Consider the following 23,860-nt stretch of genomic DNA (forward strand, 5'->3'; position numbering starts at 1 on the left):
GGCCAGCGGGCGCAGGCGCGCGGCGGCAGGAACGCGCGGGCCTGGGGCGGGGCCGGCGTGCGCGCGCCGGGGTGACGCGAGCGGGCGGCGCCGGCGGGAACGCGCCCGTCGCAAGATGGCGGCGGCCATGCTAGGCCGCGGGGCCGTGTGTGCGCAGCGGACGGCGGCGGTGGCGCTGCCCCGGCGGCAGGCGCGGCGGCGGCGCTAGCCCGGCCCTCGGCCCCATTTCGCGGTCGTCACCACCGCCTCTCCCCGCCTTGCACGGTATGGACCTGCCCGTGGGCCCCGGCGCGGCGGGGCCCAGCAACGTCCCGGCCTTCCTGACCAAGCTGTGGACCCTCGTGAGCGACCCAGACACCGACGCGCTCATCTGCTGGAGCCCGGTGAGGGGGTGGGGCGAGCCCCCGTGAGGGGTGGGATGTGGGGGCGGGAGCTCAGGGTCAGGGTTCGGAGGAAAACGTGCGGGGCCCGCTCCTTGTCGGCCCCTGCCGCGCCAAGTGTCCCTGGGCTGGGGAGGAAGGGCCTCTTCTTTGGTCTTTCGCTAAGTGTTGAACAATCGCGGAAGTGTGTCTGTCCTTAGAACAGTACCCAATCTCGCTGGCGAACAGTCAGCCTAGGTGATCCTCTGAATCTTCTCAAATGAGTTTCCAGGGTGGTGTGGTCGGCAGCTATTTGGAGAAAATTAGGACGTGGCGCGTGAATTGGAGGGCGTTGCTCTAGTGCGAAAGGAAAGGGAGCGAAAACAGAAAGTAAAACGTCATAAAGTTCAGATTGATCTTGAACCCATGTCCAGAGATAGTAGAGTTGGGCTTTCCTAGAGCGGCTTTGGTTTTCATTCTTCACAGGACGAGTTTATTCAAGTCCTTGTCTCCAGTTGCCTGGCAGCAGGCTTGTTTACATGGTTTGACCCTGCAAGACCGGACGACTCCGGTTTTGCAGAGGTAAATCAGAGAGTGTGTATGGAGTTGAAGCTCAGAATCTGCTGTTCCCATTCGAGCTGTGATGTCGTGTCTGGGGAAGGCCAGAGCCATACCCCCAGGCTGGCAAATGCGTGACCTGAAGAAAGGCCACTCTGGTCATGCAGAGCCTATGGGTGCCCCCAAATACGCTTTGACCTCCTGAGGGCCAAAACGCTGGGTTTCCCAGACTTTGTTAAGTACTTCTCCTTCATGCTCTTAGGCCATTAGGAGTGAAGAAATGTTTAGCTTGAAGCTAGCCCCCAGCTGGAGGCCAAGTTCTCTCTTGGGCGGTCTGTTTGCTCAAGTTTGCTGCCTGAAGACTGGGAATAAAGAAACTAGATATCATGCAGCATTCTTTGGGGAGACGCTTTGTGTTGGTTTCAGTGACATGCCTGTGTGGGCACTCTCCATTTCTCAGTGCACTGCCTGTTTACTCTGATGACAGACTGGAGTCCCGAAGAGGGGCAGCATGCTTTCCCAAAGGCTGCCGTGTTAGTGCCATCCACTCGTTCCAGACCTTGCACTTCTCTGACCCAAGGGAGTGGGCTCATATTTCTGGCTTCTTTTATCTTCCTTCTTCCTCTTTTTCCTTCCCCTAACTCCCAGGACACACTCTTAACCCAGACCAGGGAGGGGCATCAGAAATGCTCTGGAATATTCCAAGCCTAATCCTACTAGGGTGATCCACCCCACCTGCTAGGGTGCCCCTTAATCTGCTCTCTTTTTCTGCTTAGAGATTGTGAGGCGAGTGGGTGAAGTGTCACCAGCGTACTCTCCAGGACCCACAGCCTGTGTTCTGGGCAAGGCCTTTGAACAGGAATGGTCAGGCCTGTGACAGCCTTCACTTAGAGTGGCTGCAGCACCCATGAACCCCAGGCAGGGGGATGGGGAACCAGCTGGAGCACAAGTATTTGATCCTTCCTGGTTTGTATGCAGGTCAAGCAGGACATCGTGGTAAGGGCTGGCACCAGCAGCGAATAGAGAAATCACAACAGTAGCCCAGCAGTGGAAGGAAGCCCTTTTCCAGGCTGTTGGGCTGCCTGGCTCAGAGACAGGAGACGGTCCTATACCTGTGGCCTCTGTCAAAAAAGTTCACACAGGGCCTTCTGCAGACTTATGGCCCGGAGTCTGGCTCTCAGAGGCCTTGGAAAGCTCTGATGTCTTTGCGTTTGGTGTTTTTTCCTTTGTGTTGGAAGTTTTCTCTCAGTTCTACCAAGAGAGACTCACCACGTTTGACCTAAGGGACAAGGGGCAGTCAGAGGATTGGTGCTTGACTCTCAAAGGTGAATAAGGTGGGGGAAGCGGTTCATCCCCAGAAACCCTGGCCAGTGGGGCCAGGTCCGAAGAGCGTTGGGCTTTTTTATTATTATTATTTTTTTAAATTAACATCCAAATTAGTTAGCATATAGTGCCACAATGATTTCAGGGGTTAGGTTCCTTAATGCCCCTTGCCCATTTAGCCCATCCCCCCTCCACAACCCCTCCAGTAACCCTCAGTTTGTTCACCATATTTATGAGTCTTCTGTTTTGTCCTCCTTCCTGTTTTAATGTTATTTTTGTTTCCCTTCCCTTATGTTCATCTGTTTTGTCTCTTAAACTCTTCATGAGTGAAGTCACATGATATTTGCCTTTCTCTGACTAATTTCACTTAGCATAATAACTTCCAGTTCCATCCACATAGTTGCAAATGGCAAGATGTCATTCTTTTTGATTGCCGAGTAATACTCCATTGTATATATATACCACGTCTTTATCCGTTTATCCATCGATGGACATTTGGGCTCATTCCATACTTTGGCTATTGGTGATAGTGCTGCTGTAAACATGGGGGTGCATGTGTCCCTTCGAAACAGCACACCTGCATCCCGTGGGTAAATGCCTAGTAGTGCAATTGCTAGGTCGGAAGGTAGTTCTATTTTTAGTTTTTTAGTTTTAGTTTTTTGAGGAACCTCCGTACTGTTTTCCAGAGTGGCTGCACAAGCTTGCATTCCCAGAGCGTTGGGCTTCTTGTGCCCAGCCTGAAGGACAGACCAACAGGTCACTGCCCCCGGACAGTCGTGTTGGCTTACTCACTCTCAGATCCTCATACAGTTAAAGACACCCTGGGCACGGCATCACAGCGGGTCCTTAGAGGTCCCACAAGACCCTGCAGCTCCTGCTGCTGTAGGGACGGAACTCGGTGAGCATGAGCGTAGCCTGTGGGTGTGCCCCAGCGCTTCTGACCAGCAGCCTGTGCTGTTCCCCTTACCACCCACACCCACTGGGACTCTCTGTGAATTGGGCCTGTCTGGCCTAGGGATCAGGCCTGGGTGAGGCTGGGAGGTGCTTGACGGCACAGTTTAAGGAGGCACTTTTTCTTAGGGCCACGTGGAGGAGGCCCTGGTGGGGGGGCTCCTTAAATTTTGGCCTTGGGCGCCTCTCTGGCCCCACCCCGGTACCGGTCTGCTCTGTGCAATTCTCTTTTCTTTGGGAGCAGGAATGAACCTAATAGGATTGTGTGGAAGTGGAGGCCTAGGAACTGGAGGTCGCCAAGGCCAGGGCCTGTCCCAGATGGCCCTTGAAGTGCCAGCGGTCGGAGGCTCACTCTGGAGGGGCTGGGTCTCTGGGTGGAGAGTCCCAGGCACAGCACTTCCTGTAGTTAGGTCATCAGCTCCCTGTGAGACTACTCGAACGGGTCTGCGTGCAACCCGTACACTCAGAGCTGGCCATGGAACATTTCCAGAGCTCCCATGACTGGCAGGAACACTCCTCCTCTCCTGGCATTGAGAGCCAGGTGAGGCCTGCTGAGCTCGTTCTCAGACAGCCGGCAGGACCGGGCAGGCCCTCTGGATCTTGCCCTTGGGGATCTGTCAGTTGAGCCAAAATGCTGCAGGAGCAGCCCGGGTTAGTGCTCCCCAGTGGCAGGCTGGGAGGCACATGGCAGGGCCCGGAGGCTCCCAGGGCCTCCCTGAACCCAGACGGCTGCAGGACCAGCTGCCAAAAGCAGCACAGGTGTGCTTGTCCAGACCTTGCCTGCAGCGTGAGGCTAAACTGAGCCTTTTTGTATCTGTTCTCCATCCACAGCCATGCAAGAAGGTGACAAATGGCTATTTCGTAGAGAAGAAAACTGAGTCTCAAAGACATTAGGAAACTTAGCAAAGAAAGCTGGGGATTGGTTAAACTGGACCTAAAGGCCACCGTCTTCCCGGTGATGGCCAGCTCTTGCTCTCTGACTGCCTTCTCCCGGCGCTCCACACTTCAAGACGCCGGCCCCACCCTCACCTGCTTTCTTAGTTAGACCCTAGCTACGCTTGGACTGCCCTGTGCTGCAGGCGTTCACAGGCAGAATTGTATTTCGGATTTTTACCTGAGGGTTCCCCTTGCTTCTTCTGTAGACATAAACATATACATGGACAGACAGATGGACGAGACCGGCAGAGACCTATAAACGACAGGCTCTACATGGTGGCCTCCTGCCTCTGTTTCCTCCTGCCCCCGGCCCGGGGGGCGGGGCGGGGGGAGGGGGGAGGGGCCCAGAGCGGGGCTTCTCAGAAGGGGGCTGGAAGTCTGGGCCGTTGACCGTCTCCTTGAGGAGAAGGTAGATGTCCAGGGCGTAGCCGTGTGCGCCTGACTCCTCAGGACCCGTGTGTGCTCAGAACTCTTTATTAAAGGACCAGGGAGGGGGCAGTGGAACCTGCAGGACCCACCCTGGGAGGTGCAAAGAGCTCCCGTCGTGTATCACCGGGGACTGAGCCAGGGTCCTCACGCTCCATACACCCCGGGGCTTCCAGCTCTGGCTGCGGGATTCTCTCCAGCTCTGGAAGGAGGCTGTGAAACGAGGAAAGCTGCCCTCAAATGCTTCCCAGTCCTGGTAGCACAGCAGCCAGCACCACCGACTCTTCCTTTCTTGACCCTGAAAGCTGTCAGAGTGAGCAGAGTCACTAACCTGCACGTGCTCGATGGTCTGGAGGTGTGAGTCCAGGGGCCAGTGGCCAGAGGGCCAAGGATTAGGAGGGATGTATTGGTGCCTGTGTTGCAGGAAATAATAAAGTGAACTTGAGCAGAAACCAGAAAAGGACGTGATGGTGCAGATGGTCTCACACTCAGATAAGGACACAGCCAGGGTAGAGGACGGGTCCTCAGTGGCTCTCCCTTTCTGGACCAGCCTCACGCCCCCTGACACCTCACTCTACACCCAGATTTCTCTGCTTCTGTGGCCACGTTGGCTCCAGCCATACTCTCACTGCCTCTAATGCCCGTGTTCCTGGAACCCAGAGAGTAGTCGGCCAGCCACATTCAGAACAGAGCACATCGTGCAGACTGGTCTTTGGATTGACTTTTGAGGAACAAAAACGGGGGACTAAGGTGTCCTGGGGCAGATACTTGAAAAATGCAGTGGTATTCCCTCATGGAATACAGTGGTTGTTAACCCTTTGGGGTCATGGAGCCCTTGGAGAAAATACTCAAAGACAGAGACCCTGTCTGTAAAAACATACATCCCTGCAGAATTTTGCATTCATTTTAGGTTATTCCCAGGGCCATCAAAAATAAGACCAGAGGCTCCAAATTTAGTCAGACTTGGCAGTTACCAAGAAGTGTATCTTGGGGCACCCGACCTGCTCAGTGCATGGAGCATGCAACTGTTGGATCTTGAGGTTGTGAATTCAAGCCCCATGCTGGGTGTAGAGTTTTGTGGGTTGTTGTTATTTATTTACTTATTTATTTATTTATTTATTTATTTATTTATTTATCAGGAGCACGTGAATGCTGAGGAGAGGGGCAGAGGGGGAGAAAGAATCCTAAGCAGGCTCCACACTCAGTGTGGAGCCCAACATGGGGCTCAATCCCACGACCATGGGATCACGACCTGAGTCAAAACCAAGAGTCAGATGCTCAACCAACTGGCTATCCAGGAGTCCCCAGAGTTTACTTTTTTTAAAAAAAATGCATTTCAGGGTGAGGGCATTGGTTACCAGCAAGCAGATGGGCACTCACTTCTCCCTGTTCCTTCCATATTTCTAATCAGAGGCCTTTTTAGGGAAAGCTAAGATCACCTCCAGGATTCCCTGGAGGCAGCAGAGAAGGCGGGGCCTTGAACCACGAGGCAGGGAGAGAGAACATCGGGTTCTGTGATGGATTCACCAGGAGACATCTGAAACTCCTGATGGCCCTTCAGGTAGGGCTTATAGGACACGTGCAATGTGGGCTTAACCCTTGAACAGTGTTCAGGATTGGAAAACAAGGACAGGTGAGCCACACAGGTTCCGGTCTTTCTACCTAGAGGCAGTTTTCAAACTCCAGCACAGAAAGGGGAAACTTAACAGCCCAGACTTTGGAGAAACTGAGGCATCTAGAATTTGCAAGGTGTGGTACCAGAGAAGGGAGCTGGACTAAGAAAGAGCTCCAGGAGTCTGCACATGAGCCCCTTCAGGTCTTCAGCAGAGTTCTGGTTCACCCATCCACAGGAGGAGACCTATGAAGCCAGCCTGAGAACCTTCTAGGGAAGGAACAGTCACTGAGGAGAGCTCAGACAGGGCCATGAGTTACCTGAATTCTCACAGCCAGAGCAGAGGAACCATGTGGAACACGTAGAGCGTTCAACAAGGACCAGAAGACCTACAAGTTGGAGGTGGGACTGAATTAAGAAAGGCTGCCCCAAATGCAATGTAATCGAGTGTAAAGACAAGCCTTGAAAGGATCAGGCTGATCCACACGAAACAGTCTCAGGAGGAATACCACAAAACCCAGATGCAACGTAAAGACCCCCGTGTCCAGGGCCCAGTCAGAACTAACAGATGAGCCAATGGGCGTGAGAGTGCATCCTGTGACAAAGAAGGGGAGTCATAGCTGTGTTCCCAGGGGTGATGGGAACTAGCCAACAAAGACCTTAAAGCAATTGTAAAAATATTGAGTGCTCAAAGAAGCAAAGCAAAACCATGAAGACAGTGGGAGGGAGAGAGAGAGAGAGAGAGAGAGAGGAAGGAGCAAATAAAATGGCAGTGGAAAAGTCTATCGTGCAGAATTCCACATTATTTGTGTAGACACTCCCTCCAGGGAGGTGACACATATCTCCCCACCTGTACCTGTGGCCTACACATAGTGACTTCCAAGAAGCACCGAGTGGGAAAGGGTGGGGGGTAAACTACAGTGGAGACCCCCGACAGACATGGCCTCATGTAAGTGTCCAGCCGTGGTGTGATGACAAAGGCACTTAACCTCTATGGTCTTCCTCTCCAGAACCTTCTGTAACCCCAACTAACCTCATAACTGTGAGGAAAAGACACAGGACAAATCCAAATTGAGGGAAATTCTACAAAATACTGGACCAGTACTCCTCAAAACTGTCAAGGTCATGAGAAACCAGAAAAGTCAAACAGACCGTCATAGCCAAGAGGAACGTAAGGAGACGTAACAACAAAGTGTGGTGTAATCTCTTAGGTGACGTTCTGGGACAGAAGGATAGTAGGTAAAAACTAAGGAGATCTGAATAAGATAGAGACTTTATTTAGTAGATAATAAAGTGCAGGTATCCCACTTTTTTTTTTTTCCAACGTTTATTTATTTTTGGGACAGAGAGAGACAGAGCATGAACGGGGGAGGGGCAGAGAGAGAGGGAGACACAGAATCGGAAACAGGCTCCAGGCTCTGAGCCATCAGCCCAGAGCCTGACGCGGGGCTCGAACTCCCAGACCGCGAGATCGTGACCTGGCTGAAGTCGGACGCTTAACCGACTGCGCCACCCAGGCGCCCCAATATCCCACTTTTTTTTGAGAGAGAGTTCATTTTACGCTATTTCACTTTTATAACAAAAGACCTACATTACTATCTGTTTTCACTAACTGAAAGAAATCCGAAGAGGAGTTTCATTTTTACAAAAAAAGGCAAAAGCAAAAATAGCATCCAGCATTGATTTTGCAGCGAGCTGTTACAGAGGCAGCGTGCGCTCCGAGCAGCAGGGGTGGCCGCGCCAAGCTCCTTGCTCAGGAACTGCGTTCAGATCTCGCATCAAGCTGCTAGAGCTAGTGCTCTGTGTCCGTGAGCATTTGTGATTCATCTCTGCTTCGTTTGTGCATCTGTTTGCAAGATGTGTTCTTAGGTATCAGAAAAGCTGACGAGAGGTGATTTTTTGGGTCTGGGAATACTCTAAATTTTTCCATGTCAATTAACAGTAATTCTTGGCTTTGTGAATGTTGGCATAGGAACGCCGTACTTCCGGCAGCAGGGGAAACCTGCATATCGATTCTTTCCTTGTGACAACAGTGTTAATTAACACTGTTAACAACGGCGTGAGGGCTATGTGAGAGCTCTGTACTGTCTTCCCAACTTTTCTGTAAATCTCAAGTTACTCTTAAAAAAACGAAAGTAAAAAAAATAAAGCTATTCTAAAATTCAAAGCTTTTTTTTTATACGTCACTACTAGGGATTAATAGCAGATTAGATTCTGCAGAAGAAAAGATCACTGAACGAGAGTAAGCATAGATGCTGTCCATGGTGATGTACAGGGAAAAACAAGACTGGAAATAGTGAGCAGAAGCAGAGCCTCACGGGGATGATATCGCATAGCCTGACACACAAGTGGAGTTCCAGAGTAACGGGAGAGGGAATGCTTAGACATAGTTGTCCAAATCTTTGGAAAGCTGTGAACCCACAGATCCAAAACTTATAAGAATTCCTAAGGAGGATAAGCACACACAAAAAAACAAACGAACAAAAAGACCCAGGGCATATCACTAACAAATTACTGAAAACCGATGAAGAAAAAATCGTAAAAGCAGCCAGAAAAAGAAAGAATTGCACAGAGAGGGACCCAGACCAGAACACCACTGACTCAGCACCTGTGAGATGCGAGGCCAGAAGGGAGCTCTGTGGATGAAGTCTGGTCGGCATTCAGAACCCACTGTAACTCACCGCATCAGCGGACAAAGAGAAGAAAACCCGCACGACGCCTTAATGGTGGCAGGGAAAACATTGGACAAACTCAACACTCACTTTGTGATAAAAGCTCAGCAAACTGGGAAGGGCATTTCCACAGCCTAATAGGAAGCGGCTATGAAAACCTACAGCTGACATTGTACTTAACCCTGAAAAAGCAGGTGCTTCTGCCACTCCTCTTCAACGATGTGTGTGACACCCTGGTCGGGTAGTCTGGCAGATATAAGTAAATAAAAGACCGAAAAATTGGAAGGTAGGACAGAACTGGCTCTGTTTATAGAAAACATTGTAATTTACTTAGAAAGTCCCAAGAAATCTACAAAAAAAAAGAAAATACCAAAGTGATTAGAACTAGTAAATGAGTTTGGTGAGGTCACAGGATTCAAGGTTGATGTAAAAAAAACAATTCTATTTCTGTATACTAGCAATGAACCCTTGAAAATGGAAATATCTAACAATAGCATTGAAAAAACACAAAATACTTACTGGCCGTATTATCTCTTGCTGTGTAACCAGTTGTCTCCAAACCTAACTGCTTTAAACAGCAAACGTTTCACAGTTTCTGAGAGTCACGAGCTGATTCTGACGCGAGGTCTCTCACGAGACTGCAGGCACTTCGAGGCTCAGCTGCAAAGAGAGACCCACTTCTAAGTTCGCTCAAGTGCGTGGTGGCAAGTGGCTTCCATTCCTCACCACAGGAGCCCCTCAGTCTGCTCCCTCGGCCTGTCAGCCTGCTGCTCCCGGAGCAAGGGATCCAGTGTGGCCTTTGTAATGTGTTCTCAGATACATGTCACCTGTTAAGTGCTGGTGGTCACCAAGAACAACCCAGCCACAGCACAGGAGAAGGCAGCACAAGGTGTGAGCCCCCAGAGGCAGGGATCATTGGGGGCTGCCTGTAGACCAGTTACCACGGGTGTGGACCTTGTAAACCATGTATAAAATTTGTGCACGGAAAGCTATAGAACACTGCTGAGAAAAATTAAAGAGGATCTAAGTAAATGGAGAGAAATGCCATGGTCATAAACAGAAGACCCGGTGTTGGTAAGATGAAAACAGATTTCACACAATCCCAGTACAATCTCGGCAGACATTTTTGTAAATGTTGGTAAAGTGATCCCTACTAGAGTTTATATGAAAAAGCAAAGCCAAACATTCTCAACAGAGAATAGACAGACAGTTTTTTTAAGTTTATTTATTCACTTTGGGGGGGGGGGGAGAACAAACAAAAGTGGGGGAGGGACAGGGAGAGACAGGGAGAGGGAATCCCAAGCAGGCTCTGCACTGTCAGCACAAAGCCCAATGTGGGGCTCGAACCCTCGAACGGTGAGAGATCATGACCCGAGCCAAAGTTGGCCACTTAACCAAATGAACCACCCGGGCACCCCTTCAGACATTTTTTTAAAGGAGAACAATTGGAATGCTCACACAAATTGATTTCACAATTTACTATAAAGCTGTAATAATCGGCACTGAGTGAAATTGGCATAACTGTAAACATATAAACAGAACAGACTAGAGAATCCAGAAAGAAACCCACCCATTTAAAGTTCATTGATTTTTGACAAAGGTGCCGTTGCAATTCTATAGGAATAGTCTTTTCCACACGTGGTGCTGGAATAATTGGGCGCCCGTAAACACAGATGTGAGCTCGCCATGTGCCTCACACCGTGTACAAACACTGACTGAAATGAATCAGACTGAAATGTAAAAGCTAAGACTAGAAAACTTCTAGAAGGAAAAAACCTGAATGACTCAGTTGGTTAAGCATCCAACTTCAGCTTAGGTCATGTCATAATCTCCTGGTTGGTGAGTTCGAGCCCCACGTCCAGCTCTGTGCTAACAACTCGAAGCCTGGAGCCTGCTCCAGATTCCGTGTCCCCCTTGCTCTCTGCCCCTCCCCTGTTCGAACTGTCTCTCTCTCTCTCTCAAAAGTAAATAAACATTAAAAAAAAAAGACCCGAATGCAAATGTTTATAGCACTTTTATTCACAAGAGCCAAAAATAGGACACGACCCACAGGTCAGCCTGCTGGGGAGTGGCCGGACAAGCGGCGGCGCCCCCCCCCCCCCCGCAGGGAGCTCCACTCAGCACTGAAGAGGAGTGAACAGCTTTCCGGGAGACTCTGTGGACGAACCTTGAAAGCATTCTGTTGTGCTAAGTGCAAGGTACCAGACACAAAAGGCTGCATACTCTGTGATTTCATTTATGTGATATTCTGGCAAAGGCAAATCCGGGGGAGCAAAGATGAGGTCAGTGGTTGCCTGGGGTGGGGGTTGACCACAGAGGGGCATAAGGATAATTTCGGGGGTGATGGAAATGTCTTCGGTTCTCGCATGTGGTGGTAAACAATTGTATGTCAAAAGTGGACCAAGCTATGCATTTTAAATTATAAACTTGATGTGATTGTATCTTCCCATTTGAGAAATGTGGGGTGGGGGGGTGTCCCTGGTGGCCAGTTATGTAGAGATACCTAGTCAGCAAGAGTGTAACTCAGCAAACACTTTGTCCCGGGGACGAGACAAGACACGGTCTACGTCATGCGCATGGATGACAGATGCAGCCTGGGAGCGCCTCCGTCAAGACTGAGAGAGACTGTGCAGCCCCAGAAGGAGCAGTCTTTTCTTCCATCTTCCATCCGAGGGGGACTCCATCTCCTGTCCCACGGATGTCCCCCAGCAGTCCACCAAATGCCCGCTCCCTGAAAATGTGAGAGCACCTAACGCAGTGCTCAGAGGCAAGTTATACAATTAAGTGATCCCATTAGAAAATATGAATGGCTTCTAAGCTTCCACCTTAAGAAAGTAGAAAAAAAAGCAAAGTAAACCCAAAGCAAGCATAAGGAAGGAAATGATAAAGACAACAGAAGAAGTCACTGAAACCGAAGATGGTAAAACAGTAAAATAAATTAATTCAAAAACCGATCCTCTGAAAAGATAAAAATTGGTAACTTGTAGCATGACTGACAGAGAGACAAGACCTGAATTGCCAATATCAGGAACAAAGAGGATATGTGTCACGGCAGACCCCTCTGACGGTATGGGGGTAATAAGGAAGTGCTTTGAGCAGCTGTATGCATGTGCATTTGGCAGCGTGGATAAAAATGGACCAATTCCCTTAAAACCATAAAGTGTCAAAACTTGCCCAAGGTGAAATGGATAACCTTAATGGTCCTAACTCTATTCAAGAAGTTGAATTCCTAGTCATAAACCTCCTAAAAAGAAAAGTCCAGGCCCAAATGATTTTACTGCCAAATTTAAACATTGGAAGAAGAAATAACACCAATTATACACAACTTTCTCCAGAAAACCAGAGGAGGGAACACTCTGCAGCTCATTTTGTGAGGCAAGCATTACCTTGGTATCAAACACAGGGGCACCTGGGGGCACCGGTGGCTCATTTGGTTAAGCAACGGACTTCAGCTCAGGTCATGATTTCATGGTTCGTGGATTCAAGCCCCACAACTTTGGCTCAGGTCATGATCTCACAGTTTGTGGGTCGGAGCCACCCCACCCCCCCACCCCCGGCTGGCTCTGACGACAGCTCAGAGCCTGGTGCCTGCTAAGGATTCTGTGTCTCCCTCTCTCTCTGCCCCTTCCCTGCTCATACTCTGTCTCTCTCTGTCTCAAAAATACATAAACCTTAAAACACACACAGGGGTACCTGCTGGCTCAGTTGGAAGATCACGTGACTTTTGATATCAGGGTTATGAGTTTGAGCCCCATGTTTGGTATAGAAGTTATTTAAAAATAAACTTTTTTAAAACTTAGACAAAAATGGTCTAAGAAAACTAAGAACCAGCATTTTTCATAATGTTTTCTGTAAAATGTAAGCAAATCTAGCAATATATAAAAAGAGTGATGTCACAACACAAGGAACTTATTCCAGAAATGGAAGGGTGGTCCAGGATTTCAAAATTAAGTCAGTGTAATCCACTGTGTTAACAACGTAAAGAAGAAAAGCCACATGATCATATTGTTTGCAGAAAAAATATTTGACAAATTTGATGTTCATTTATTTAAAAAAAACCAAAAACAAAAAACTCAGGAAACTGAGAATAGTGGGGAACATAACTCAGCCCGATAACAAAAAAAAGGATCTACACCTAACATCATACTTAATGTTAGGAGAGACTGAATGCTTTTCCCCTAAGATAGAACAAGGTACAATTCTATTTTCACCAATTCTAATTAGCATTGTACTGGAAGTCCTATCTAGTAATTGAAGACCAGAAAAAGAAGTTAAAAGAATATATATTGGAGAGCAAGAAATAAAACTGACCTTATTTATAGATGGCATGATTGTCCACACAGAAAAATGTCAAGAAATCTATAAAAATACTCCTAAAACTAAAGAATTGAGTTTTGCAGGGTCACTAGATACAAGGTCAACATACAAAAATCAATTGGATTTCTAACGAACAATAGGAAATTGATGTGTTTTGTTTTTTAATATCATTTACAGTTGCTCCAAAAGACTACTGGGGAGCCTGGGTGGCTCAGTCGGTTAAGCAGATGATTTTGGCTCTGGTCATGATCTCATGGCTCAGGAGTTCAAGCCCCACGTCAGGCTGTGTGCTGACAGCTTGGAGCCTGGAGCCTGCTTCGGATTCTGTGTCTGCCTCCGTCTCTCTGCCTCTCACACTGCCCCCCCCCAAAAATAAGCATTTTTAAATTTTTTTAAAAGACGAGAACTTAAATACAAGCATAGTAAAACATGCAGGGATCTGTATACCAAAACTATAGGATTATAAAAACACTTATTTTTGTTTTTACAGTTATTTACTTTCGAGAGAGTGAGACAAAGTGAGAGTGGGGGAGGGGCAGAGAGAGAGGGAGACACAGGATCCGAAGCAGGCTCCAGACTGAGCTGTCAGCACTGAGCCCAATGCGGGGCTCGAACCCACAGACCGTGAGATCATGACCTGAGCTGAAGTCGGCCGCTCAACTGACTGAGCCACCCAGGCGCCCCTATAAAACCGCTCACGAAACAAAGCAGAGTTGACCTCAGGAATGGCATACCACGTCTATTGATTTTTGGGAGCAAATTTGGGAAGTTTTCAGGCCTTATTTCTTTTAGTATTTGTTCCGGTCCTTCTTTCCTGTAACGAAATGTACTCCATTTACACGTACGCTGAGGCAGTTAAAGGTTTTGGGTTGGGTTTGGTTTGGTTCTTTCGAGACTCCTTTCATTTTTCTTTACTCCGTTTTCTCTCTGTCCTTCTGCTTTCGTCATCTCTATCAATCCATTTTCAAATTTGTTGATTTCTTTGTTCTGCCAGTTCACATCTGCTGTTGAGTCTTTCTAGTAAATTCCTCATTTTGGTTATTGTACTGTTGGGCTCTGGAATTTTCATCTGACTCTGCTTTACAAGTCCTGTCTCTTTGTCGCGATTCTCTCTTTGGCAAGGCACTGTCACCTCGTCTTTAAACACACAGGTGATGTTTGCTTCGGAGTCTTGAGGAAACTTTACAGCTTGTCCCTCTCACGCTCCGTTTCTGTTGGCTTTTTCTCCTTTCCCTTGTGCACAGGTCACACTTTGCTGCTTCTTTTCGTGTCTCATAATTTTGTTGAAAAAGTATATTTTAGGTAATGTAGTACTTCTGGATGACCACCCCACCCACCACCCACCTGCCCCCCACGCTTGTTTTTGTTTTGTGCTGGTTTGTTTTGTGACTTAGCTGGGTTCTTTTAGTGAAGTCTGTATTCTCTTTGACCTCAGTGTTAACTCTACTGCCTCCCAGGGTATCACACCCAGACTTTAGGCTCTAATTACTGCCTGATTGTGGTGGTGTTTTTTGACGGTGCCCCAGGGCACAAATTGTTGAGCGGTCTAACCCAATTAAATTCAACCAGTGGTTGTGTTGAAGGCCCGTCTTTGAGGTTTGTTCTGACTCTGGGAGGGCTGTGAGCTGCCTCTCTCCTGTAGAACAGGCTGGGCCTGGTTGAGCCGGTTACTCTGAACCAAGAGGTGCCGTTGTTTTCAAGAGCAGCCTTACGCTTGAACTTCCTTACGTTTTGTTTCAAATAAAGTGAGTTCCCTTGGGGAGCCCCTTCAGAGCTCTCTTTCCTTCTGACTGCCTCTCTCCCGAGAAAATCTCACAGTTCACAGGATTGAGCCCCGTGTCAGGCTCTGTGCTGGCAGTGCAGGGCGTGCTTGGGGTTCTCTGTCTCCCTCTCTCTGCCCCTCCACCACTTGCACAAGCACACTGTCTCAAAAATAAGTAAACTTTTAAAAAGAAAAAAATAGGGGTGCCTGGGTGGCCCAGTTGGTTAAGCATCCGACTTCAGCTCAGGTCATGATCTCACAGTTTGTGAGTTCAAGCCCCGCGTCGGGCTCTGTGCTGACAGCTCAGACCCTGGAGCCTACTTCGGATTCTGTGTCTCTTTCTCTCTCTGCCCCTTGCCCACTCATTCCCTCCCTCTCTCTCTCTCTCTCTGTCTCAAAAATAAATTTAAAAACATTAAAAATTTAAAAAAAGAAAAAGAAGAAAAAAAAAAAAAAGCTTTGTTTCACTTGGGAGTGGTTCAGTAGATCTCACACTTGAATCCCAGAAATGGAAATTGCTCCTTCCTTTTCTTTTTTTTAAACTTTTTTTATGTTTGTTTATTTTTCAGACCCCCCCCCCCCCACACACACACACACAGCATGAGTGGGGCAGGGGCAGAAAGAGGAGACAGAATCCGCAGCAGGCTCTGAGCCTGGAGCTGAGTCAGATGCTTAACTGACTGAGCCACCCAGGCGCCCCTGCTCCTTACTTTTCAAAGTGAGGCTTTGCTGGATATACAATTCTTGGTTGACCGGTTTTTTTCCTTTCAGCCCCTTTACTTTTTTTTTTAAGTTTACTTATTTTGAGAGAGAGAGCAAGAGCGGGGCAGGGGTAGAGAAAGAAAGACTCCCAAGCAGGCTCTGCACTGCCAGCATGGGGCCCGATGCAGGGCTTGATCCCATGAACCATGAGGTGATGATCCGAGCTGAAACCAAGAGTTAGACATGTAACTGACAGAGCCCCCCCCAGGTGCCCCTCCTTTTGGCCCCTTTAAATGTAATCCTATTGCCTTGTGGCCTCCGTGGATTCTGATGAGAAATCAGTTTTAATCTTTTTTTTTTTTTTTTTAATGGAGTTTGTTTAGCTTCCTGGACGTTTTTTATCAAACTTAGGAAATTTGGGGCCATTATTCCTTCAGCTATTCTTTCTGTCCTTTTCTCTCCTGGGACTTCCATTGGGCATAAGTTGGTGCAATTATATTTTTTAATTCAGATTTGGTTCATTTTTATCTTTATTGGTATTCTTCATTCCGCAAGATGTTCTCATGGTTTCCTTTATTTCTTTAGCTGCCATTTCATTTCATTCTTTGAACAAATTTGAAATTGTTGACTTAAAGTCCTTGTCTAGTAAATCCAACTCACAAGTTTCATTAGGGATGGTTTCAATTGATTGCTTTTTTTCCCTAGTGTATAGGCCATGTCTTGTTTCTTTGCAGGTTTCATACTTTTTCATTGGAAACTGGACTTTGAATTAATATAATGTGGTATGTGTTAGGTTCTGAATATCAGATTCTCTCTCCTCCCCAGATTTGTTGCTGTTGCTATTTCTTGTAGTTGCTGGTATTCGTTTGTTTAGTGACTTTTCTGAACGAATTCTGGATGACTTATGGTCTTTGTTGTTCGTGACTACTGAAGTCTGCTTGGCTAGCTTAGTAGTGAGCTAGTCAAGGGAACAGAAATTTCCCTTGCCTCCTGGAACCAATAAATGTCCTGTTCTTTGCCGGGGGACCCCGTGTAGGTGTTGGGGGATTTATTGCATTCGGCACACAGCCCAGGTAGGTGGCGCCTCTGCTTTGTCCTCTGCTTCCTGCTTGTGCAGAGCCTCCAAGTCAGCCAGAGGTGCGCGCCTAGGGCCACGTCAGGTCTTCCCTGATTGCCCACACAGCCCTACACATGCATGTGACTTCCGGATGCCCAGGAATGTTTTGGAGCTTTTCAAAACCCCTCTCGAGGTCTCATTCCCTAGCTCTTCCTTTTGAGGTTTTCTAGCTAGCCTGTTTTTTGCCCTGTTATCCTCTGCCTGAAACAACCACAAAGTTTTGAAATCCTCTTTTGATGTCATCAACAAACATCCCTAAGGAAAAGGCTTTTTGTACTGGGAGAGCTTTGGGTCAAATCAAGCAAAGACAGCTTTACAAGTGGAAGCTCCCAGGGAGCTGACTGGTCCGAGAGTGATTCTCTGGGAATGGGGCTACAGGAGGGGAAGCGGGAACAGGGCAAGTCAAAATACCACAAAGCTCACTGATCTTACTGCAGGAGAATCATTTTTCTTGAATAAAGGCTTCCCATGTTGCTGTTGATTTTCAGAGTTCTGAAAAAGCGCACTGTAACATTTTGGCCGGTTTTCTTACTGCTTCTTTGGAGGAGAAGACTTTTCAGAGGCCCTTTCTCCACCTTCTCCACCCCTTCACGTGCTTATATCTGGGTTCATTTTCACATGCACGCACGTGTGTGGACACACAAGGCTCTAGCTTTCACCTACCACCCGGGTTCCTCTGGCTTCTCTCTCTCCTTACCTTCAGCCCCTTCTTCGATGGGGGAAGCCACGCCCAGTGTCCCTGGCAGACTCAAGGGTAGCCTGTCCTGTCACCCCCCACCCCCTCCTCCCCTCACCACTCGCTGGCCCTGTTCCAGGACCCTGCCCCACACCCCAAGGCCCTTCCAGCAGAGGCTGGCCTTGCCAACCTTCCTGGTAGCTTCTGGATTGAGGTCAGAAAGAAGACGGGGGTGACTGGTGCCTCAGCCGATTGAGCATCTGACTCATGGCTTCGGCTCAGGTTCGTGGGTTCGAGGCCCGTGTCAGGCCCTGCGCTGACAGTGCGGAGCCTGCTTGGGATTCTCTCTCTTCCCCTCCCCCACTCACCCCCTTTTTTCTCTCTCTCTCAAAAATAAATAAAAATTTTAGAAATGTGTGTTTTTAAAAAATGAGGGGATGGAAGATGAGTAACGCAGTGACTGTTTCACAACCTCTTCTTCCCGCCTCAGATGCCGAAAGAAGAACGAGGTCGCATTTCTGAATACAACTGTGTGTTTTCCTCCCATTTTCTTGGCTGCCTCACCTTGGGGTCTTGGTTGTTCCTGGGGGAAATCTGATTAAAGCAAAAAACAAGGTCCCCTAAAGACTGGGCGTGAGGTGCCGCGTGTTTCAGGCAACTTCTGGAGCCCCGGGGCAGGGCTTCCTGGCTGCGATGAGGTCCCCTCATCTCTCTGGCCGTGTGGCTTCTGTCACCCAGTCCCGGGCCTCCAGCAGGGCACACGCAGGAGCGGAGGGACCGGGCACATCTGGGGACTTGTGCCTCGTGGGCTGCGTGTGACTCTGCCGCGTGCCTCCCAGCAGAGCGGGAACAGCTTCCACGTGTTCGACCAGGGCCAGTTTGCCAAGGAGGTGCTGCCCAAGTACTTCAAGCACAACAATATGGCCAGCTTCGTGCGGCAGCTCAACATGTGTGAGTACCCTGCTATCTGGGCGTGTGGGGCGGGGCATGATGCAGAGCCTGGAGCATCTGGGGGGCCTGCGGCCAGGGCGCCTCTTCCCAGGGGAGCAGAGTCTCAGGGAAGAGTCTCTGAAGTCCCAGCCAGACACAGGCACACACGCTGGTGAGGGCTTGTCGTCTGGGGTATGGGGTCTCCCTTAGACCAAGACCACCCAGCTGCCGCAGGCAGTGGTGTGACCAGAGCCGTGCCAGGCATAGCCCTCCTCCCGGACCCCTCCCTTTGTCCTTCCGTGGGGCGGTGCCCGGCCCTGAGGCAGAGCTGCTCCACCCCGTCATGTGCAGACGGCTTCCGGAAGGTGGTCCACATTGAGCAGGGTGGCCTGGTCAAGCCAGAGAGGGACGACACTGAGTTCCAGCACCCGTGCTTCCTGCGTGGCCAGGAGCAGCTCCTTGAGAACATCAAGAGGAAAGTGACCAGCGTGAGTAGTCCGCCTCCCTTTCTCTGCCTCCTCAGACCTTCCTCCAGACTATGAGAGGGAGCAGCGGCTACTTGCTGTCCTGCTGGACCTACGACTCCTAAGGGCAGTCAGCTGCTGGCCTGGCCGCCCTGAGCCCTCCTCCTGATGGGCCCTCTCCTCCCTGCTTGTCCATCTGGGACTCCCCTTGGCCATTCCCCCATCAGCCACCACATTGAAGGCCCCTCTCCAGACTGCCAGCCCAGCCCCTTGGCCCTTCTGCGGCATCCCAGGCCCTCCCCTCTTCCCCCGGGGGGGCGGGGGGGGGCATCTCAGTAACTCTTTCCCCGTCCCCCCCGCCCCCACCGGGGTCCCAGGTATCCACCCTGAAGAATGAGGACATAAAGATCCGCCAAGACAGTGTCACCAAGTTGCTGACTGACGTCCAGCTCATGAAGGGGAAGCAGGAGAGCATGGACTCCAAACTCCTGGCCATGAAGCAGTAGGTTCCACGCGGCGCCTGGCAGGGGACGTGGTGGGACAAGGGGACCCGTGGGAGGCAGCCTGAGGAAAGAGCAGACGGGAGAGGTGCGGGCCTGGGAACCGGCCACCCCCTCCTGGGGCCCTTTCCCACCAGCCCTGCCTCCTACAGTCTGAGACAGGGACGCTCCAGGCTTCTCCCAAGCGCAGAATTACATTTGGACTTGTGCCCGCGCCCTGGGAGACAGGGTGTAACCCAGTTCCCGCCCCAACGGGCAGAGCTGGGCTCCTGGCACCTGCCTCCCCTTTCGGCTCCTCACACTGCGTCCCGAGTGTGCACTCCACAGGCCGGGGTGGCTGGTCTTCACCGCCCCCACAGCGCCAACGCTCCCGCTGGCCCCCACTGCCGCTGGGGCACGTTTGGCCACCAGTAACCGGCCCTGTGCTCCCCTCCTCAACCAGGACCCCTAACAGGGCTGGCCTGGGCCGCCTCCTATGCACTTGGGGGCCCCGGGGACCTCAGGAACCGCAGCCTAGGGTGGCTGTCCTCAGCTTGGTGTGGCCCGAAAGCCTCTCAGGGGGCAGGTCGTCATGACCCCCAAGTCCTGGAAGAGGCTCCTGGGCTCTCTCTCCACATTTGGGGCTGGCAGAAGCCTCTGGCTATAGGACATCTGGGTGTGGGGCCAGGTGAACTTGGCCTCCCGGGACATGGGTGCCTTAAAGGTCAAGGCCAAGAGGGGCAATTCCATGTCAGTAAGACACTTGGGGGCCCATCAGAAGGGCCAGGCTGCTCACAGCCCTGCTCACCCAGACCTAGTGACATAGGACGGGCATAGGACAGCTGCCATATGCTGCTCTGTACCCCTGGCCTTCCCTCCTCTCCTCAGGTTCAGGTGGGGCAGAGATGGCTCAGAGGGACGGGGGGGGGGGGGGGGGGGGGGGGGGCAACACTCAAGCGTGTCCAGGAGGTCTCAGCCAGGACCCTGGGGTCCACCCAACACACCCAGTCCTGTGCTCTGCCCCTGCCCCCACAACTGACACACCCCTGCGTGTCCTCCCTGGCGGTCTGCCCCCAGCCCTGTTACCGCCGCACCCCAGACCCCACGCCTGCCCAGGGCGGGACGGGGCGGGGGGGGGGGGGGTTCTGTGGAGGGCCCCCAGCACTGCTGACCACGCCCACTGTGTTACAGCGAGAACGAGGCCCTGTGGCGGGAAGTGGCCAGCCTGCGGCAGAAGCACGCCCAGCAGCAGAAAGTCGTCAACAAGGTGTGCGGCGGGCCTAGGGGGAGCCTGGCGGGCCCCTCGCAGGGCCAGGCTAACTGTGCCCTTCTGCCCGCAGCTCATCCAGTTCCTCATCTCACTGGTGCAGTCCAACCGGATCCTGGGGGTGAAGAGAAAGATGTGAGGCACAGGGGGTGCCCGTCCCCAGCACGGGGCCCAGGGCCACCCTGTCTCCCCCTGGCTGAGGCCCGGGTGGCCCTGAGGTCTCAGGGAGGCACCTAAGCCCACCCCTTACCGCCCCCCCCCCGCAGCCCCCTGATGCTGAACGACAGCAGTGCGGCACATTCCATGCCCAAGTACGGCCGCCAATACTCCCTGGAGCACATCCATGGCTCGGGCCCCTACTCGGTGAGCGCCGGGCGCGGCAGGACTGGCCTGGGCGGGGGCAGGCACGTGCTGCAGCGCCTGCCACACAGGTCACCTCCCTTTGATGGCAGGCTCCCTCCCCGGCCTACAGCAGCTCCAGCCTCTACTCCCCAGACACCGTCGCCAACTCCGGACCCATCATCTCCGACATCACCGAGCTGGCCCCCGGCAGCCCTTTGGCCTCCCCAGGCGGAAGCGTAGATGAGAGGTGGGGGCCACGTCACCCAACCGTCAGGAGAAGGGTGGGCCCACAGAGGCGGCAGCTGCTGACGTGTGTGTCCCCCGACGTGCAGGCCAGTGTCCAGCAGCCCCCTGGTACGCGTCAAGGAGGAGCCCCCGAGTCCTCCTCGGAGCCCCCGGGTGGAGGAGGCCAGTCCTGGACACCCGTCCTCTGTTGTGGAGATACCCCTGTCCCCGACCGCCCTCATTGACTCCATCCTGCGGGAAAGCGAGCCTGCCCCTGCCGCCCCGGCCACACCCCTCACGGATGCGGGGGGCCGTCGCCCCTCACCCTCGCCCCCACCTGCCTCGGCCCCTGAGAAGTGCCTCAGCGTAGCCTGCCTGGACAAGTGAGTGCCGCCCCACCCGCCTCCGCCGCAGCCTCAGGAAGCACGTCTGGGCCTCTAGCTAGCGCTGTCCCGGAGGGCTGGTGTGGGGCGGTCGTCAGGCTGTGGGCGCAGGGGCGCCGGGGGGTGAGCCAGCAGACCCGGCCCTGAGCTCAGAGCCCGTTGTCCCACATCCCCAGGGCCTCAGGAGCCAAGGGTGTGCAGCCTTGCAGGTCTGTCGCACCTGCTTTCTGAGCCGCTCTGGCCGCTGCTGTCACCCCTTCCTGCGACAGGCCACTGCATCTGTCCTGCCCAGCAGAGGGCTTGCCCCAGAGGCCAGGCAAGCAAGGGCGGGGGGCACGGAGTCCACCTGGCCCCCACCTGCAATCGGGGGGCTCTTGTCTTTGTATCTTGCAGTTTGGCTCGCGCTCCACAGATGTCTGGGGTCGCCCGCCTCTTCCCCTGCCCCTCCTCTCTGCATGGCCGAGTCCAGCCAGGGTTAGCGCCGTCCCCACTGGGGAGGGAGGAGGGCTCCGCCAGAGCTCAGGCCCCTCCCCAGCTTCGGACCAGACCCTGGCCTGGCCATGAGCACTTGGCCCTGCCTGGTGAACGGGCGTCCCGGGCCCTGTGCAGCAGGGAGCAGCCCCCCCCACCCCAGGCTCTGGGGCCCAAGCCGGTGCCCCAGCTCACTGACCGACAGAGATGGGCCTCCCCGCCTGGCACTGCCACTGGTGCAGCCAGGCTCCTGGCTGCCATGCTGACTGGCTTCCTCTCAGGTTGGGGCAGGGCCCTGTGGACACCTCCCAGAGCCAGCCTGGCCACCTGTCCAACGGCACAGGTCCACCAGGTGGCCCGGGGCCTTCTCGGCCACAGCCTCCAGACCCAGGTCTCTTTCCCGGCATGCACCAGAGTAGAGACCAGCCCTCCATACCCTGCCCGCAGCTCCCTCTCCCCATCCCTGCTGTCTTCCAACGTAGAGACAAGACCTTGCCGGGCCTGAACACCGCCCCCAGCCCATCCTGAGCCCCCCTGTCATTTTGGCTCAGCCATTTAGTGCTGTCAGAGGCCTTACTGGGCCTCACAGCGACAGGACCGGCTGGCACAGCCTGAGCCGCTCTCGCCCCAGTGACCAAGCACCCTGGCCCTTTCCCACACACGTTCCCCCCAGGCCCACACCAGGTGTGCGATGGGGCCCCGCCTCGGAGGGCTTCCCGTGAGCCCAAGCGGGGTGGGGGTATAGCTGAGGACAGCCCCTCTCTGTCTGGTGGGTGTGATCACCAGCAGGAGGGCACTGGCTGGGGGTGCCTAGGGCTCCACTTTACCTGCCCTCCTCACTCTGGCTAGGACCGAGCTCAGTGACCACTTGGACGCCATGGACTCCAATCTGGACAACCTGCAGACCATGCTGACAAGCCACGGCTTCAGTGTGGACACGAGTGCCCTGCTGGACGTGAGTGCCTCCCTACCCCCACCCTGCTCACAGCTCACGGGCGCAGCCTGACCGCCCTCCCTTCCCTGCAGCTGTTCAGCCCCTCAGTGACAGTGCCCGACATGAGCCTGCCCGACCTTGACAGCAGCCTGGCCAGCGTGCGTAGGCGGGGCGGGGGGGGGTGGGGGGGGAGGGGGGCGGGTAGGGAGCAGGAACCTTCACTCTGCCCCCTCCTGCCCTGGCAGATCCAGGAGCTCCTCTCTCCCCAGGAGCCCCCCAGGCCCCTTGAGGCAGAGAACAGCAGCCCTGACTCAGGTGAGCCAAGCCCTGAGCCCCTGCCCTGCCCCAGCCCAGTGTCCCCACCCGCCGGTGCCCTGACCCAGCCCCCACCCTCAGGGAAGCAGCTGGTGCACTACACGGCGCAACCCCTGTTCTTGGTGGACCCGGGCTCCGTGGATATGGGAAGCAGCGACCTGCCCGTGCTCTTCGAGCTGGGGGAGGGTTCCTACTTCTCGGAGGGGGACGACTACGCAGATGACCCCACCATCTCCCTGCTGACGGGCTCTGAACCCCCCAAAGCCAAGGACCCCACCGTCTCCTAGAGGCCCCAGGGCGAAGGCTGGGCGTGGAGCCTGCTCAGCAGCGAGGGCCCCAGCCCTGTGCGCCGTGGCAGCTCGAGGCCTTACAGCCACGCTTGGACTGCCCCTCGCTGTGGCCGTTCCCAGGCAGGATTGTATTTTGGATTTTTACATGAGAGTTCCCCTTGCCCCTTCAGTAGAGAGAAACACATACATGGACAGACAGACGGACGAGACCGGCAGAGACCTATAAACGACAGGCTCTACATGGTGGCCTCCTGCGTCTGTTTCCTCCTGCCACCCCACCCCCCCGGGGAGGGGGGGGGGGAGGGCCCCAGGGCGGGGGTTCTCAGAAGGGGGCTGGAAGTCTGAGCCG

General features: G+C 52.8%; 1 protein-coding gene across 4 annotated transcripts; it reads left to right on the plus strand.

Moving 5' to 3' along the window:
- Positions 1-62: 62 nt before the first annotated feature.
- On the plus strand, positions 63-23,752 carry HSF1 (heat shock transcription factor 1). Of its 4 annotated transcripts, none has more exons than XM_043602088.1 (14): positions 63-383; positions 18,254-18,362; positions 18,693-18,829; positions 19,183-19,307; positions 20,476-20,551; positions 20,625-20,686; positions 20,818-20,914; positions 21,004-21,140; positions 21,226-21,501; positions 21,895-21,975; positions 22,822-22,927; positions 22,999-23,064; positions 23,152-23,221; positions 23,303-23,752. In XM_043602088.1, exons 1-14 carry the CDS (start codon positions 267-269, stop codon positions 23,506-23,508), a joined length of 1,665 nt encoding a protein of 554 aa, XP_043458023.1. In that variant the 5' UTR covers positions 63-266; the 3' UTR covers positions 23,509-23,752. The 4 variants fall into 4 exon arrangements, with proteins under 4 accessions (XP_043458023.1, XP_043458026.1, XP_043458022.1 ...); XM_043602087.1 differs by having other exon boundaries at positions 95-383; positions 18,251-18,362; XM_043602091.1 differs by lacking the exon at positions 21,895-21,975.
- The last annotated feature ends 108 nt before the right edge of the window (positions 23,753-23,860 follow it).

Source organism: Prionailurus bengalensis, chromosome F2, assembly GCF_016509475.1.
Source record: "Prionailurus bengalensis isolate Pbe53 chromosome F2, Fcat_Pben_1.1_paternal_pri, whole genome shotgun sequence".
Taxonomy (NCBI): Eukaryota; Metazoa; Chordata; class Mammalia; order Carnivora; family Felidae; genus Prionailurus; species Prionailurus bengalensis.